At 42.1% G+C, this 19,371-nt stretch overlaps 1 protein-coding gene across 8 annotated transcripts in view; it reads right to left on the bottom strand.

The window, feature by feature from the left end:
• The window catches only part of LOC124077015 (protein HIRA), a 206,389-nt gene that overhangs the window by 121,777 nt on the left and 65,241 nt on the right, over window positions 1-19,371 (bottom strand). For all 8 annotated transcript variants that reach the window (XM_058571732.1, XM_058571731.1, XM_058571730.1 and 5 more), the window contains 8 exons: window positions 9,851-10,055; window positions 9,367-9,471; window positions 7,479-7,627; window positions 5,144-5,305; window positions 4,572-4,630; window positions 4,101-4,206; window positions 2,173-2,295; window positions 1,456-1,619 (listed from right to left, as the gene is read on the bottom strand). In XM_058571732.1, the coding sequence (XP_058427715.1) occupies window positions 1,456-1,619; window positions 2,173-2,295; window positions 4,101-4,206; window positions 4,572-4,630; window positions 5,144-5,305; window positions 7,479-7,627; window positions 9,367-9,471; window positions 9,851-10,055 (1,073 nt within the window). The remainder of the gene's footprint in view (window positions 1-1,455; window positions 1,620-2,172; window positions 2,296-4,100; window positions 4,207-4,571; window positions 4,631-5,143; window positions 5,306-7,478; window positions 7,628-9,366; window positions 9,472-9,850; window positions 10,056-19,371) is intronic.

Here is a 19,371-nt window from a genome sequence, read left to right as displayed (position 1 = left end):
TACAGAAAAGGAGGAATGAACCCTGAGGAATTTGGAAAGTGAATGGGGTCTCCTTCTAACACTTGATTCCTGCTCTTCTACTTGAGAAAACAAGGGACAGAAATGAGGGAAGGGGTCCTGGTATATTATCTAGGGAAAAACAAATGTATAGAAGATGGAGAAATAAATATAAACAGTAGAAGTGACCCTACAAACAGGTGGTAGAGCTTAGAGGAAGAAGTCTTTATGTGGAACTCAGAGTGAGTACTGCTAAATACCTAGGATAAGGTAAACCAAAGAAGAAGGCAAGGAGTGGGGGTTTTGGGAAAGATGGGGCATGAGGTTCAAGATGTAACTTGAGTACCCCAGGTATCAGAACTAAGGAAGGTGAGTATTTAGGAGAGCTGGTACATACCAGCCAGCCACATGGACTGAGTGGGAAGAGTAAACATCAAACTTATCACTGGAGTTGCTGGGAAAGGAGTTAGGGATCAGTAATGTTTGTTGTCATTACAAGTGTATATAAACACACACTCTTATATTTACAAAGTAGGAGGAAAACATATAAATTCTGAGAGTATATTTGCAGGTGTTTTGTACATTTTTTTTTTACTTAATATTTTTCTTTAAATCATAATCAAAATGGGAAAGTGATGACAAGAACAAAGCAAAAGAACCAAGGTAAAGATATGGAAGAAGTTCTGGAAGGGGCTGGGACTGTGTAAGAACACAGGGAGAGCTTTGGGAGGGCCAGTCCTATGCCACAATCCTTGGAGGCTATGCTTGAGGGAAGAAGAATTGGTAAGTCAGGACCAGATGCTTGCTCAATGAGAGATGAAAGGCTGTTAGAGGTTACTTTGAAGACAGTAAAGCCTCTCTTCCAGCACACTTTGCTTTCTGTAGGGTATGCCACCAAGAGGTCATAGGTGCTCTGATAGCCTTAGCAGGATCAGGCTGGAGGATCTTGGCTAGAAGGGCATTTGGAATTGCTGGGCAGCAGATAGGCTGTCCAGAGCAGGAGGGACTCAGAGAAGGAAAAGAAATGCTGCCAGAAGATGCCTTTGCCTTGAGTGACAGGCCTTGGTGGCAGACAGGAGCCAAAACATCTAGTCTGCTCCTATAAGGCAGGTCTTTCCATGCATGTTTCCATCCTCCTTTCCCACTGCCAACCTTCCTGTCTTGTTCCTCTGAAGAACATCCTCAAGCCTACTCTATTCAGGGCCTGGAGCTCATGACAGGGCTGAATGCCTACGAGCTGCCCTGATTATAGCTCAGGCTGGGAGGTGGGAGGTGTGGTCCCGCTTGCTATCAGGGAGGCCAGGGCCTTTGGGGACAACCATGGGGACCTATAAGGAATGCAAAGGAGTTCAGAGAGCTCTAGGCCACTACATCTCTTCCTTGATTCCCAGGGACTAAGCTAGGCCTTAGAAAATAGAGGAGCAAATGGATAAGGCCACTTGGGTCACAGGACCTCACCTTCATTCACGAGGTACCGTGCATAAAGAAGGAGCCAATGGCGGTACTCATGGCTGGACTGTAGGGTGAGTGCTGCTGCAACCTGGTTCTCTAGGTAGGCCAGCGTGGTCTCCTGCTGTACCACATGAGGCACGGAGAAAAGCCGGGCAGCTTGCCTTCCAGAGCTGTAGAGACCAACAAAGCAGGCAATATGAAGCAGAGGGCAATGTTCAGGAATGCTCCCACATGCTCTAGGGTACCAGGACAGAGCTCGCAGGGGTGGTAGACATCTGGTTGTAGAAGTCCTCCCATCTATCAACCAGTTTATTGGCAGATGCCAGAGACTTTTGTTGACCTGCCCATCATCACATCCCAGCTTTGGGCTTCTTAGTACTCCAAGAATATTCTACAGTGCACCTACCATCTAGGTCTCTGGGATGATACACCAGTGGTCGATTCTCCACCCACCCACCCAAAATCCTGCCCCATATAGGTATTTATGACATTTAGCATCCTCAGACTATAATCTGGACCCCTGAAGTGACAGGGCCTATATTCCAGCCAACCATGAAGTATTATTTGATGTGGATCCACACCCTTAGAGACCCCCCCACTCCCCCACCCCTGATTTCTGTGTTGAGCAGCAACTGGGGCACAAAGACAGACAAACAGAGACTAGGCCTGGTTTCCTCCCAGGGCAGCCCTGTTGATAGTGGCCAAAGTTCTCAGCTCACATACTTGGAGGTGCGGCCCTGGATTATGGCTAACGGTCCTGAGCACAACATGGCATCCTGGGATGGCAGGCTGCTCCTAAAGTCTGCACATTGGGCCAGTGAGTCTTGCTTGTCAGAAACCAGGTTCCTGAAGAATCAAAGACAGGATCAAAGGTCAGAAAAATTAGGAGCCCCACCAGAAGAGGCTGTCAAAAAAGCCACAGGGGCTGGGGTTGTGGCTCAGTGGTAGAGTGCTCGCTTAGCACATGCGAGGCCCTGGGTTCAATCCTCAGCACCACATAAAAATAAATAAAATAAAGGTATTGTGTCCAACTACAATTAAAAAATAAATATTAAAAAAAAAAAAAAAAGCCAGAAAGAAGTAAGCCCCTCTGGGCACAGTGGCGCATGCCCGTAATCCCAGTGGCTTGGGAGGCTGAGACAGGAGGATCTCAAATTCAAAGCCAGCCTCAGCAAAAATGGAGGCACTAAACAACTCAGTGTAGATTCTGTCTCTAAATAAACTGCAAAAAACAGGGCTGGGGATGTGGCTCAGTAGTCAAGTTCCCCCAAGTTCAATCCCCAGTACCACCTCCCAACCCCCCAAAAAGAACTAAGCCCCATCCACCACACTGGCAGCACACGAACAGAGGCTGACAGTTATTGCACTTCAGTACAAGAAGCCAATTAACTGGGAGGTTTCCTAGTTAAGAGCCTAATAAATTATATTTTCAAGGAAAGGTTACTGATAGGGTTCTCACTATGAATATTTTAGCTTCAGTCTCACTTCCTGATGACTAAGGTGTTACTGTGTGTGAAGTATGTTTTGGATGCCTGGCTTACACAATGCTGTGGCCTACCCAGGGCCTGTGTGGCCTGGGTCTGTTACAACTCCAGGGAAAGCCAGTCTCTGGCATTTCTATGCCTCTCCAGCATCCCCAGGAAGGCAGTTCTTCTACCTCCTCAGGACTATTCTGTTAAGAAAACATACTCCAGATACTTTTTTTTGAGATGGGATCTTGCTCTGTTGCCTACATTAGACTTGAACTTGGGATCCTCTTGCCTTAGCCTTCAGAGTAGCTGGCACTATGGGCATGCATTATTGTAATCAGCTTTCCACACATTTTAAAAACAGCTAGTTGTCTTTGTAAATGTGTACAAAATACAAGGATGACTATAAAAAGTCGACATGTCTTTTTTTAATAATCAGCTCATTTCCATTATTATGGTAATCACACATACTCACAAGCTTTTTGCAATTTGAGAGGGTAGGTGACAGAGTTTTTTGTTTTTGTTTTTTAACTGAATAATAAAGTATTTGGCAAGTTTTAACAGAAAATGGGCTAGAAGATAGCAAACTTTAAAAAGGGGGCTCTAAATTCAAAACTGAACAAAGGAAAAAAAAATCATCCATATGGATGAGTTTGTTTCCACCATTACTAATTACTGAGGGGCTACTTTGCTCCTACTAAGTTCACAACATTGACTAACATTGGCAAGGCTACTATGAAGCCAACTCTCCTATGCTGGTGTTGGTTAAAGAGGCCAGTCTGAAAAATATCTGTCAAGAATCATAAAAATTTCCAAATACCTATTCTAATAAAACGGGCTCAAGGGATGGGGATGTAGCTCAGTGTTAGGGCTAATCTAGCATGAATGAGGCCCTGGGTTAAATATTCAATATTGCAAAGAAACAAACAAACACACACACACACACACACACACACACATCCCAAAAACCAGCCCCAGAAAATAATGCAGCAGGCCATGTTCCTGTGTACAGGCTCTGAGGGCAGAGGCCATAGGCCAGCAGCAGCCCACAGTGATGGTAGAGTATATACTAGCTGCCATTCAGAGTTCAGAGCCTGACTCCCAAGACCTGAAGCCTTTGCTCAGCTGTCCAGTATAGACAATCCCACGAAGCAGGGGCAGGGTGGGGATGGAGTTTCTTACCACGTAGAGAGTGACGGATTAAAGCAGTATGCTTTCCCATCAGATAGGTTCATCACTGGGATTCCATGCTGCGTCAGCAAGATCTGTGACACTGTCATATCACTTCCTGGGGGACACCACAGGAATAAGTTCTGGTGTGTTCTGATCAGCAAGTGTTTGCATCTAAGGAGAAATCTGAACCCTGGCTCCCATGATCCCAGCAATAAGGTCTTTAATGATGACTTGGAAAAGAGGGAAGGCTACTTACAGTGCTCTGTGTGAGCCATTTTCACTAATATTCAACAAGATCTTTCTTATCTCTCAGGAACCCATTGAATCTTTTGCCCAGAAAACCTGTCTCCTTGCTATGTAAGTGTATCCTGTCTCACTTGGGCTGGATCCTGAGCCTGGCTTTCTATCTAGGCTGAAGTGGCCCATGTGCATCAGATCTAGGTCTCAGTCCCCAAGGGAGGAGGGGTCCGCAGGGGTTACCTGCCAAGATGGAGTGTAGAGACTCTTCTTTCACCACAACCACCTGCCTGTGAACATCCCTAAGAGGGAGACAGGGAACAACTTACTCTCCACCTGAGATAAACACATCAAAGTGTGTCTCAGCCACTCAGGTACCCTGGTCCCTACACACAAACCCACAGCCCTCCATCCAGAGGTCCCAGGCAGCTGTCTCCAATGCCCACACCCATTCTAGGAGAAGCCAGCTACAGAAGTCATATCAGGAGTGTGGCCACCTTTGCCATCTGGATCCCACTGCTGATGAATCCACCTAAGGACCCTGGCACATGCCATTAGGCAGTGTAATTTGTCATGCAGTTTGTTCCTGTAAGGATGTCAGCAGAGCAGGTTGGCTGACTCATTTCCCTTTGCATTGCCTCCTTAATCCTTAAGCCACAGGGGCAGCCAACACAAGCAGTGTTGCTGACTTCTCAGGGCTTCCTCCTGAGCCCAATGTCTGCCTTTTCTGCTGTGTTCCCTACCCCTGCAGTGAGGTGGGAAATGCATAGCACTGTCTTGCATGAAAACCACCCCACCCTGTGCCTGCCTCTCACCAGACAGACAGTGTAGCTGCAGCAGTGAGCGCCATGACATAGGAACCTGTGCAGTGCAAAGTAGAGATCGGGGACGGCAGGAGGATGGGAGGGAGGAGGCGGCGACCACAGGTGGAGAACACCGACAGCGTCCTCTTTTCACAGGCGACACACACCACATCACTGTGAAGGCAGAGGAGGGGCAGATGTCACAGGGACCAGGTGCTGCAGCAGAGGCAACAACCAGGTTGATGCAGAGCATTCCCTCTGCCTGCTTCTGACATAGCATTCTGCTGAGTAGATGAAGCCAGAGGGAGAGGCCAGAAGAAGTTGTGCAAGGACTAGGTTGGGGTGGGGACAGCAAGGCAGAGCCTACCTGAGATTTCCTAAGAGAGACTTCTGTTCTACTCCTGCCCATATGGCTATTCATACTTTTCTGAGCTAACAAGGAGTGCAAGGGCTTTGGAGTACCACAGCCGTACATGATGGTCACCAGGAAGCATGCCTCACTCATCAGATGAGGAGGCCACAGAAAGTCCATGTGACAGTCTCCTGGGTATCAACAGCCAGAGAAGTCCAAACCAGGTCTCTGCTGAGGCAGGCTGGGAGAGTGTGGGGAACTGGTACAAGTCGCCACAAGTGATGCCAGCAGTATACTCAAAGGGCTGTTATGGTTGAGCTTGGAGAGGCGCGTCACTTTGAGCAAGAAATGCTTCAGAGAAGATGTTTCCATTCCACTCACTGTCCAATGCCTCCCTTGAGTGACTACCAGACTCCTTAGGTAAGCCCAGCACAAGTAGGCTTCTGCCATTTCAGCAAGGGACCGCTGAGGCTCAGTCATAGGTGCAAGAGGCTAGAACTCAGACTCCAAGAAGCAAGGGCAGGTATGTAGCCAGCAAGGCCCTGACCAAAGCAGACCATCCTAAGTCCCCTCTAGGACTTTTATCCTGTTGAGCCAGGGCCTATGGTCTACAGTGCCTGTTGTCCCAGTAGGCCGAGAGTAAGAAGGTTGGCTAAGAAAAGAGCTCTGCCAACTTATTCCTAATGTGACATGTTACTGGTCTCTGAAAAGGGAGAAGCAAGTTGAGGATCTTTTGTTTACAAAATGTCTACTTTGAAAGTACGAATCTTGAGAAAACTTCCAGTAGGACCTGGAAGCAGGGAGTTCTCTGTGTTGCTGTGACTGAATTTTATCTGCTCATTTTGATGGTCAGGGCCTTCCTTGAGCCCTGTAAAGGAAGGAGAAATCTGAATCCTGGCTCAGGAAGCTATTGCTCTAGGCTGTAGCACTAGGGAGCAGGTCTGTAGGCTGGGCCTGAGTAGGTGGGATTATATAGGAGAAGAAGCCCTCAGTTACCTAGCAGGACCCCCTCAATAGCTGCTGTGTTGCTATGGGGATGATTGTGCTAATATCCTTGGTCTTCAATTGAGGCAGGCCTTCAACTGAGGCATGCCATCTGCCTTGGGATCGGGGATGGAGAGTGGAAGCTCTTGTAGCATCCAAAAAATAGGTAGTTGGGATTAGGAGCTCTACGTGCTTTTCCTGAAAGATAATTTCAGTGAGAAACACAATGGCGGGGCTCTTCTAGGTTTGACACCATAAAAATCACTCAGGGCCTATGGGAGTCCTGACCTAAGACCTAAGGCCAGTGTTTGCAGACCTGTGTGAAAGCATTTACATATGACCTTATAATAGAAAACTAAGGATCTAATTGAAATGACTGCATCTGAGTGGTCATCGTTAGAAAGTCCTTGTAAGGGTTTCTACCTAACTAGGGCCCTATGCCTGGCAGACACCTGAAGAAAACATCAGTCCTCTTTTCAGATGGAGCACAGGAAAGACAGAGCTCATACTCATTGCCAGGAGCCCATGGGAAGACACTGTAATTAATCATTGAATTAAGATCTCTCCCCAAAGTGAAGAATCTGGGGAGGACAGGGTTGGGGACTTAGGAGGTAGTCATAAAATCCTGTCCTAACTTGTATGAAAATCTGGGTCTAGGGAAGGAAACCACTGAGGTCAGCAAGAGCCAGGCAGACTTCAGCCTGGAACTTGAGACTTTTGAGAATCTAGCCAGACAAAGAAATAAGACCACCAGATTCAGGGCCTGGCCTGGGTGATTCTCAAGACTCAGGTTCCCCATCTATAACATTGGAATAATCATAATGATTTCATTGATGAGGTAGGGACTGATATGAGAAATGCCCATGACTGGCCTGAACTAAGGCCCAATGTGAGCCTCAGTGGAAGCAGTCCTCCCTCAGACAGGCTAAATTCCAGGACAGTAAAAGTGCCACCCAACACAGCTCATGATGTCTACTCTACATGACAAGACAGGTTCCTGCCTGCTCTTACCAGCTGCCGGCAGCAGTGAGGATCCGGCTAGTGAGCACTGTCTCCCACTCCTTTCCTTCCCGGTTGCACTTCAGTCGGCTCAGTTTTACACCCCCCACGGCCGTTACTTCATTTTCCACCTCAATGTACATGGAGGGGTCAGAGCTCACCTAGATGGAGGAAAGCAAACACACATCTTTTCAGGTGAAAGCATGCTTACTCAGACTGTGTTCACAAGACAAGTGAGATGTTCAGGGGCTCTGCAGCCCTGGGCTGTGAAATAGGGGGAAGACACAGACAGGTAGACTAGTTGGTTGGCCAACAAAAGAGGGTAACATTTGGTGGGAGCTGTGTGGGAAACAGGACAGGGCAAGAGGGCCACCATGTCATCTCACAGGGGGATGACTTCCCAAGTACATGCTGAGAGTAAGAACTGCTGGGACAGAGCTGGGAGTGAGACTTGGATTTCTAGCCTCCTTCTTGAAAGATCTTCAAAAACTGCAGTATTTAGTAAGAAGAAAGCCTTTGTCGTACTGGGAGAAAAGTCTAGAAAACGTCAATATTCTCTCTGGCAATGAGTCTCTGTTCATTCTGAGATTATGCTGGTGAGAAAGTCCCCAGCATAGCATGCATGAGAAGTGCCTACTTCAGTGCCTGGCACTAAATGAGCTTAGCTTTGTATGTCTGGAGAGCTAACCAACCCAGGCAGAACAGCTTATAAGTTTGTACTGTGTAGTCATACTAGCAGGTATAGCTGGAGCAGATGAAGGGCTCCACTAGGTGCCATATCCCCTTTATAGACATCCAGAAAGCAAGCATAGCCTCAAGTGGCACTCAAAAGTGAAGATATTCAGGGATGGTTTAGTTTGGAAGGGAAGTTTTGAGTTGCTAACTGCTAGAGAAGCTTCCTGTTTCTATGCACATCAGCAGTAAAAACTAGATGGGTCCTACACTTGTCCTTTGGCTCCGCCTGTTTCATTCCTCTGTATTATGGCCCACAAAGACCTATGGCTGGGAAGGGCTGATGTCTGGCCTTCATTGCCCTATGAAGTCTAACCTGGGCCTGGAGTAGTGGGCAGTCAATGGGATATGACCCATAGATAGGGTCCAAGAATGTTGCCTGAGGACTTGAGGGTGTGTAGAGAGGTCACTATGTGCAAAGCTGCCAAGGAGGGAGAAGCCTGGACACTGTTGCTGGGTTTGAGGGATTATTTGTTCTAGAAATGTGTTTGAATAAGCTCATGGTTATAAGCTTCTCTAAGAGCTCTATCAGCTCTGAGGATGACCCTGTTCCAAGCATCAAGAAGCAGACAGGGGGGCTGGGGATGTAGCTCAAGCGGTAGCACGCTTGCCTGGCATGCGCGGGGCGCTGGGTTCGATCCTCAGCACCACATAAAAATAACATAAAGATGTTGTGTCCACCAAAAACTAAAAAATAAATATTAAAGAATTAGCTCTCTCTCTCTGTCTTAAAAAAAAAAAAAGAAGAAGCAGACAGGCCAATGGAACTGTCAGGAGACTGACCAATGACCCAACAGTTTCATGGGCACCAAGACTGAGGCTGCCAGGACTAAGGGTGGAGATGCAGGAGGCCTCCAGGAAACGAGACACCCAAGACAAGTCTTAAAGGGGCTGGTAATCCAGAAGGAGTGATAGTAAGGGCAACTGAGCATTTGGGACTTCAAAGGTAAACCACGGAGAAAGAGGCCTAAGGGTGGGAAGGAGAAGAAGCTATTAACATTCTTGCCAAGATTTGGTAAGTACTCTGATTAACTATGACTGCCTCCAGAAGAGAATGGAGAGCCACTGCAAACCAGTCCCCAAGGCACTGAAAAGACAGAGTTTATACTGGGAAGAGAAATGTATGTACATGCCTTCAAGGGAGTCATAGGAGTGTCCCGGCACTTACCTGGAGGGTGAATGCTCTCTGGGGGCCTGGTATTGGCAGCTTCAGTGCAAGTGCTGGTGCAGTCAGACACATGGCCTCCTTCTCTGCAGTAAGGGTGGCTGGAGACTAGAAGAGCAGAAACATCCTTGAGCCCCACCCCAACACTATAGGGGAAGCATTAGGTAAAAGTAAGTCACCCAAAAGTGAGGCTGGGTATTTGTACTTACTGTGAGGGAGAAAGCAAAAGAGAATGCTACAAGTATTCTCACCTCACAGATAAGGGAGCTGACACCAGGGAACTTGCTAAAGGGTTCTGGCTGGACTGAAAGGGGGGTGAGGAAGTGTGGCCTCCCGCACTCCATGATACAATCCCTGATGTCTATATCTAAGCCAAATGGTTCCCAAAGCATCCCATACTGACAAGGTGCACCATGGCAAGAAGGGCCTCCCAGTGCAGAGTCCAGGAAGGTGAATGGGAGCAGGCAGGATGAATCTCAGGCCTCACCTGGACAGACAGAGACATGGGCAGGAGACGGGAGTCCTTCCGAGGACGCCCCTTTTTCTTCTTTTCCACTGTCTCTACCTCAAGCTCAAGTTTTCGCTTGGATAATGAGGATGGCTTAGCCAAGGGGACCTTTTCATCACTGTCACTGCTGCTCTCTAGGAGATCCCGGGGCCTCAGCTCTTTCACAAGATTCTGTTCTTTCAACCTGCACAAACAGACACCATGACTTTCTCCACACAACTATTAATTTCGTAATGTTTAAAAATCCATTTTAATCCCCAAATATTGATTGAAAAATTGAAAAGTTATTACTCTTTTTAGATCCATCAGAGAATGGAGGTCAAAAGAAAAACTGACACCCTGAAAACTGAAGATGAATAAAGACAAAAAACGCAGCTGGGGATGGGGATGCGGCTCAAGTGGTAGCGCACTCGCCTGGCATGCATGCAGCCCGGGTTCGATCCTAAGCACCACATACAAACAAAGATGTTGTGACCACCGAGAACTAAAAAATAAATATTAAAAAATTCTCTCTCTCTTTAAAAAAAAAAAAAATCCTATTTAAACAAAACAAAACAAAACAAAAAAAAAAAACGCAGCTGACCTAGATTAGAAGCCAAAGTGGGTACTGGCAGACATACTTTCAAAGTTAACAGTCATGTTGCTGGAGGCTGAGCGTGGATAAGATTGAGAGTTGAAACTCCTGGTTAAGAGGATATCCAAGTGTTCCTTATTTTTACTTTCAAGTACCCTTCCAGATTGTCAGTGTGAAGATTCAGAATGAAGAAAATAATTCCCTGTGTTCTTTTAGGGTTTGGGGAAGGTAGGTAGACATTTTGAAACATGACCAGACCATAATCTATAGCCAATTCTGCCCTCCAGTGAAACTACCTTGCCAGAGCTTTTTATCTCACCTGGAAGAAGGGCAGGCAATTAACCAATCCAAGCCCCTTCTAGCTTCTGCCCTCTTCCACCACTCTAGGCTAAGAAACTCTTTTGAAAGAATATAGTTAGGCCCAGGGATTCATACTAGAGCCCAGGGATTCTGATCCAACAACAACGTAAAAGGGAAAGTTAAGCATGAGATTATAGAATGTTTCTACTTCCTAATACCTCATCATCACATCAGCAAGGCTTCAGTATAATAACAGTAAATTACAACTGAGAGAGCTGCAAGACACTGACACCAACCCTCCCCCACTTTTTTTAAAAAAATGTGATACAGGGGATTGAACTCAGTGGTGGGGTACCACTAATCCCCAACACTTTTTACTTTTTATCTTAAGATAGGGTCTTGCCAGGCTGGGAATTGGCAATCTTCCTGCTCAATCCCGTGAGTGGCTGGGATTACATGCATGTGTAATTTGGGTGTGGTGACACCCAGTTCATAGATTGTATTTAAAGAGTTTCTAGGGAAACCTAAAGACTACAGACAAAGCAAGGTCACTGGAAGAAACTGAAGCTTCTGACCTACAGTTATAAGAAAGAAAACAGCCTAACTCCTAGCCAGATAAACAAAACCTCATGAATGCCTGTATACCTCATTTCCACTTATCCAATACAACATGCCTAGCTTTACAAGGTATGAAAAAAGGCAAAATGAAATAAACAAAAAACCAAAACCACAACCAAAAAAAACCCCAAAAGCAAAAGTAAAAAACAAAATAAGAAACAAAAATATACACAATGCTGAGACACAAGAAACAAAAACATACAAAGTGTAGAGACAAAGCAGACATCAGAGTTAGGTACAGCAGAAATTTTGGAATTATCATACCAAGATTTTAAATAACTGATAAATAAGCTAAGGGCTCCAATGGAAAACGTTGAAGAGATGGGAAGTCTCAGAATTTAATAATAATAATGATAATAATAAAAGCTGAGAATATGAAGAACAAGAATAGCAAAGAGCTTCTCCAAATCAATTAAAGATACCAAAGCACTGATACATAAAGCTCAGAGAACACTTACAAGATAAATACCAAATATCTATACCTAGGCATAACATACTCAAACTATAGAAAACCACAGAAAATTTAGAAGACAGGAGGAAAAAAAACCCTCTTTATAAGACAAAAGGATAAACTACGTTATATTTTCCATTCAAGAGAAACCCACTAAGCCACATGCAGTGATGAACACCTGTAGCCCCAGCTACTCAGAGGCTAAGGTAGATGGATCACTTAAGCTCAGAAGTTGGGACTAGCCTGGGAAATAAAGTAAGATCCTGTCTAAGACAAACAAACAAATGCACCAACCTAGAAATCTGTATCCAGTGAAATCAAGCTTCAAAAATGAAGAAGATATAGACTTTCTCAGACAAAAACAAATACCTGAAGGAATTTGTTAGCAGACCTGCCTTGCAAAAAATGTTAGTTCTTTAAAGAGAAGGAAAATGATGTATCTCAGAAACTCATATCTGTATGAGGAAAGGAAAACTGTTAGAGAAGGAATAAATGGACATAAAAGAAAATATTTTACTCTTCTCAATTGATCTAAGAGACAACTTTTTATTCAAACTAATAATGGCAACAATGTATTAGATGATTAAAATTTATAAATAAATGAAGTGGTAATAATGTTATAAGGCACAGAAGGAGAAATTTGGAATATTTTGTATTAAGATGCCTGTACTATCCATGACAATAGTCTAGATTGATTGCAAATATTCACTGCAAACACCAGAACAACTGCAAGAAAGTTTTAAAAAGAAGTATAATAATGCTGAGAGGAGAGAAAATGGAATTATATAAAATACTCAATTAGAAATGGAGAGGAAGATAAAAAATAAAGGACAAATCCAATGAACAGAAACAGTTACACACATGGTAGACACTAATCCAACTATATCAATAAACACTTCAAATGTGAATGCTCTAAATACACCAATTACAGACAAAACGAATGAAAAAAATGTTTCTAAAAGATGGGTTTATATTAAACATTTAAAAAATTTTTTTAAGATGTTGATGGACCTTTATTTTATTCATTTGTTTATATGCGATGCTGAGAATTGAACCCAGGGTCTCACACATGCTAGGCAAGTGCTCTTACTACTGAGTCACAACTCTAGTCCCTAAACATTTTTTAAAAATATTTTTTCTTAGTTGTAGATGGACACAATACCTTTATTTCATTTGTATAGTTTTATGTGGTGCAAGGGATCGAACCCAGTGCCTCACACATGATAGAGATAGGGCATACAGCTCAGTGGGAGAGGACATGCTTAGCATGGCCAAGAACTTGGGTACAATCTAAAGCGCACACACAAAAAAGTAAAGGAATTCCAACTGTATGACATTCTGGAAGAGGCAAAACTATGCAGACAGTAAAAAGAATCTGTGGTTGCTAGGAGTTAAGGGGGAGGGAGGGATTAGTTGGAGGACAGAATTTTTAGGGCAGTAAAACTATTCCTTTTTTTTTTTTTAAAGTTTTTTAGTTATAGTTGGACACAATATATTTATTTTGTTTATTTATTTTTATGTGGTGCTGAGGATCGAACCCAGGGCCTCACACCTGAGAGGCAAGTGCTCTACCACTGAGCTATAACCCCAGCCCCAGCAAAACTATTCTGTGAAGTACTCTAAGGGTGGATTGAAAACCCATAAAATGAACACCACCAAAACTGAACCCTAATGTAAACTGTAAACTCAGTGATAATAATGTGTTCCACATCAGATTTTGACAATGGAGGGAGGCTTTGTATTTATGGGGACAGGGTCACATGGGAACTCTAATTTCTACTCAATTTTACTCTGAAACTAAAACTGCCCTAAAAATAGTCTATTTAAAAACAAAAACAAGAGATAAAGATATGCTAATCTAACATTAATCTAAAAAAGCTATATTAATTTCAGACCAAGTAGGCACCAGAGCAAGAAAAGCTAGCAGGGATAAAGAGAAGCATTACACAATGATAAAAGGGTCAGTTATCCAAGGAGACCTAATAATCCTTAATTCGTGTGTGTCTAACAACAGAATATCAAAATATATGGGCCCAAACTAATAGACTACAAGGAGAAATATATGAATTATAGTAGAGATTTTAACATCCCTATAAGAGAAACAGATCTAGTAGATAGAAAATCAATATGGAAATAATTATTTGAACAATATCGTCATATGTGTGTGTGTGTGTACACATACTAGGGAGTTGAACCTGGGGGCGCTTTACCACTCTTTTTTCACTTTGACACAGTTTTCATGCTGGCCATGAACTTGTAATTCTCTTGACTCAGCTTCCCAAGTAGCTGGCATGTACCATGGTGTCTGGCAATTATTTGGACTTCACTGACATTTTAAGAAACACTTTTTTCAACAATAGTAGAATATACATTTTTCTCAAGCTCACATGGAATAGTCATCAAAATACACCACCATTCTAGGCCATAACTCTATATGTTATCAGACCACAATGAAATTAAACCAGACATTAATCACTAAAAGATAATAGGAAAATACCCAAATATTTAAAGATCAAACAGAAATAACATTTGTGGCACAGAGTAAAAGCAATGTGGCAAGAGTAAAAGGGAAATTTAAGGCACTGAATGTATATATTAGAAAAGAAAAATCTGAAGTCAATAATTTAAACTTCCCCATCATAAAAAACGAACAGTAAGCCTAAAGTAAGCAGAAGAAATTAAAATAAAAATTACAGATATCAATGAAGTTGAAAATATAAAAACAAAAGAGGGGGAAATCAATGAATGAAAAAGCGAATTTTTTTAAAAAGATCAGTAAAATTGTTAAACTTGTAGGTAATTTAATCAAGAAAAAAGGAGAAGACACAAATTACTCAGAAATGAAGATGACATTCTCACTACTGATCTCATGGACACAAACATCCTAAGAGGAATAAAATTTCTCTTCTTTTCAACACTTCTATTCTTGCATATTTGAATACTTAGATGAAGTATACCAATTCCTTGAAAGAAATCTACCAAAACTCACACAAGGAAAATTTAGATCATTTGAATAAATCTCTATTTATTAATCAAATGGATTCAACAATTAATAACCTTCCAAGAAAGCATGAGGCCTAGATTGTTTTACTAGTGATTTCTATCAAACATTCAAGGAACAAATTATATCAATTTTCTACAATCTGTTATAGAAGATAGAAACAGAGGAAATATTTCCTAATTCCTATGAGGCTATCATTATCCTAATACCAAACCCAGACAAAGACATTACAAAATAGAAAAACTCTTAACAGATGGACATCTCTCATTAAACATAGAGGCAGGACCCCTAAAGCTTAGGAAATAATGCCAAGAGTTAACAAATGGGATGGTAGCAAATTAAAAAGAGTTAAAAAGAGTCAGCACAGTAAAGGAAACAATTAGAAATGTGAAGAGATAACCTACAGAATGGGAGGAAAATCTTTGCTAGCTACTCTTTGACAAAGGATTAATATCTAGAATATATGAAGAACTCAAAAAACTTTATACCAAAAAACCAAATAACCCAATTAATAAATGGACAATGAATTACATAGACCCTTCTCAAAAGAAGAAACATAAATGGCCAACAAATATATGAAAAATGTTCAACATCATTAGCATTTAGGGAAATGCAAATAAAAACTACACTGAGATTTCATCTCACACCAGTCAGAATGGCATCATCAAGAATACAAACAATAATAAATGCTGGATAGGATGTGGAGAAAAAAAAAACAAACACTTTTACACTGTTGGTGGAATTGTAAATTAGTACAACCTCTATGAAAATCAGTATGGAGGTTCCTCAAAAGGCCAGGCATGGAACCACCATTTGATCCATCTATACCACTCCTCAGTATTTATCCCAAGGAATTGAAGTCATCATACTTTCATGCCTACCCATGTTTATAGCAGCACAATTCACAATAGCCAAACTAATGAAACCAGCCTAGGTGTCCCTCAGTGGATGAATACATAAAGAAAAGATGGTAAATATACACAATGGAGTTTTATTCAGCCATGAAGAAAATGAAATTGTGTCATTTTCAGGAAAAAGGGACCATTATCAGACCAATATGTTAAGCGAAATAAGTAAAATTCAGAAAGTCAAAGGTCATACATTTTCTCTCATATGTGGAAGCTAGTGAGGAAAAGAAAGGTGGAGGCAAGTCTCATGAAAATCAAATGGAGATCAATAGAGAAAAGGGACCAAGTGGTGGAAGGTGGGGAGAGAGGGAGCATGTTTTGGGGAGTGATACTGGCCAAATTATATTGTGTATTGTGCACATGTATGAATATGTTACAAGTCCCATCATTCCACACAACTATAATGCACCAATAAAAAAATGTGAAAATAAAAACAATAGATGCAAAAAAATCCTTAATAAAACATTAGCATATTGAACCCAACAACATATGTAAGGAATTATACTCCATAACCTAAAGGGATTTATTCTAAGTATGCATACCAGTCCAACATCCAAAAATCAATTTATTCATTAAGAAGTTTAAAGAAAAAAAATCTTGTAATTAAAAAAAAATCATGATTATCCTGAGATGTAGAAAAAGTACTTCACAAAATCAAACAACATTTATGAAATTAACTCTCAGCAAAACAGGAATAGAATGGAGTTTCTTCAACTTGATTAAGAATACCTACAAAACCCCCTATTGCTAAAATCATAATGGTGAAAAACTAGATTATTTTCCTCCTTGATTTTCTCAAAGGCAAAGATATCCTCTCTCACCATTCCTCTTCAACACGTTGCACAGGAAGTCAGTCCTACCTAGTGCAATAATAACATGAGAAAGAAAGATAAGGCACATAGACTGGAAAGGAGGAAAAAACTATCTTGATTCACAGATGACATCAATGTCTTATAGAAAATACCAAAGAATAAACAACAACAAAAACTAACAAGTGATAATAGCAAGGTTGCAAGATATAATAAACAACAACAAAAACTAACAAGTGATAACAGCAAGGTTGCTTTCTATGTATTAACAATGAATAATTGGAATTTGGATTCCCTACTTCTAATTCTCTAGAACAGGGCAAAGAATCCATCTGTGGATATAGCTTATTGTTCTGGAAACTCTAAGTTAGTGCTTGCCAAAATAATTTTTAAAAGTTCAGAGTGTATATAATAAGAGTTTTGTAAGATACCATAATAATTTCAAATCAAGGTCAAACTATCATGTAAGTTTCTCAATGGCCTGATCATGTCCTGTCATTTCAACACTAGCCTAGGAAGGCCATTTTGATTGGCACTGCCCCAACTTATCCTGCTTCCCTCTCCATTGCTGGGACCTCTGAGAGCCCTTGGGAGTCTCCCTCTTCCTGCCTCTGCCTGTCACTCTGTTCAGGGCTCCTGAGGGAAGTGGCCTATTGAGAACAACATATATCTCCTCAACCTGTGAGTGGGCCTATACCAGTGGTCACCCAGTGACCCTAGAGGATCTGCTGAGGAAGAACATAGCTGGCCAGAGCTGCCCTACTTGTGAATGGGTCTCATTCTAGGTTCTGTCTGCTTAGGCCAACTTTTCTTGTAGTAACTTACCCTAGGGCCCTATGTCTCTCCCTGACAAACGGTTAGAAAGCAGGTTGGAGTAGAGGATTCACAAGTTCACCCAGAAATACCACCCTGCACCTGGGAGGCTAGTATTTGGCTCCCAATCTCACCTGAGGTTCTTGGTTAAGAGGGTCAATCAGGTTTGCTTGGGCCTCATTGCTCAGACACAATGAGGTACAACAAAATAGCAACAGCAGGAGTTGACCTGTGCTGCTCACTGTGACACAAGGATCAGGACAAGGTTCTAGAGGAACTCATTCTTAAATGCCCAAGGGACACCTTCTATCAGGCCTGGTCTCCTGTGAGGACCATGCTAGCAGTGAAGAGACAGGCTCAGAAAGAAAATGTATCTGAACATCCACTAAGATGGAAAACTGGGACTCAACTGTGGTGTGTATGGCTCTGAGAGCAACATCTAACCACTGAGAGACACAAGGCCCCAAAGGGAAACTTTCACTGATGAGTATGTTTGGGGATTCCTCCTAGCTTTTATCAAGATCCAACTAAACTTAAAAAAACATTTCTCTTTTTCATGATGGGGATCAAACTCAGGGCCTTGTGCATTATTAGGTAAGCATTCTACCACTAACCTATATCCCCAGGCTTCCAACATTTTCTTAGAATTTAGCACTAGAACACATTCTGTCTTGAAAGCAGGAAGCTCAGCCCCAAGTGAATACTTGCTCACTGCCACTTTCAAGTGAGAATCACAGAATGACAAACTTGATGATTCCTTATTCTACAGGTCTTGTAAGAGCTGTATGTATAGCTAAAATGTGTTGAGATCTTGGGAACAGAGCTGATGAGGGATTAACCCTAATGACATCAGGACCCTAGAATTTGCAGGCAAGAAATTGCCTCCAGCCTGGGCATGGGGATGTATGCCTGTAATCCCAGCTACTTGAAAAGCTGAGGTAGGAGGATAGCAATTTCCAGGCCAGCCTGGGCAACTTAGTAAGACTCCATCTAAAAATAAAAATAAAATAAGAAGAATAAAATAAAAGGGCTGGAGATGCAGGTCAGTGGTAAAATGACACTGGGATTCAATCCCTAATACCATCCACACACACACACACACACAAAGCCTCTAGCAGCCCAATTCAATAGTATCTCCTCTGCTTCTTGGTCAGGATATATATACAACCCAAGAGAAAGAGCTAGGAATTAGGAGTACCTGGGCCAGGGGCCAAGGAACTAGACAAGACAAACATAGGGTAACTTTCTCAAAGAACACAAAAACTTTCTATTTATAGAACTCTGCTATTCTCTCAGTTGGGTAAATAATTTTATTCTGGTCAGAATTCACTATATTTCCAAAATTGGATTCAATTAATTTGTTAACTCCTATAGACAACAGCTCTGGCAGCATGTCCTTTGGGGGACTCCTATAAGGTGCACATCCCTGCATCCCTACAATTTGGCTCTGCAGCACTCTGACCAGTTCTTCAGACTGAATGATTTGTTCAGTTGGCTATAATCTGCTCTTTTGAAATAGCCACTGACTTTTTAGTTGCAATGATTATTTTTCTTTTCAAACCAAGAAGTACTCTGGTTCATTTCCAAATTTGTCTGGCCTTTTTGATGGTGTGTTATTCTTTTTATCCTTTATTGAGACATAATTCACATATAATAAAATTCATTTTAAAATACCAAATTTAGTAGTTTTTAGAATATTTATAAGTTTGTGCAACCACTGCCATCATCTCATTTCAGGGATCTTTCATAATTCCAAAAAGAAACTATACCCATCAATAATCACTCCCTTTCCTTTCCTCCCCTCCCAACTCCTGGCAATTACTAACTGACTTTCTGTCTAGATTTGTTTATTTTGGATGCTTCACATAAACAGAATCATACAATAAGTGGTTCTTTTGTTATTGGCTAAGTTCTATCCCTGTTGTAGCACAGGCAAGTACTCCATTCTTTTGGATTCATGAATAATATTCTATTGTATGGATATATCGTACATGTTGTCAAAGAGTTAATGGAAATTTGAGGTGTT

This window comes from Marmota monax, unplaced genomic scaffold (genome assembly GCF_021218885.2).
Source record: "Marmota monax isolate L192 unplaced genomic scaffold, Marmota_monax_Labrador192_F-V1.1 WCK01_AAM20220418_F8-fsc00157, whole genome shotgun sequence".
Lineage (NCBI taxonomy): Eukaryota > Metazoa > Chordata > Mammalia > Rodentia > Sciuridae > Marmota > Marmota monax.
This window is presented reverse-complemented; position numbering and strand designations above follow the sequence as displayed.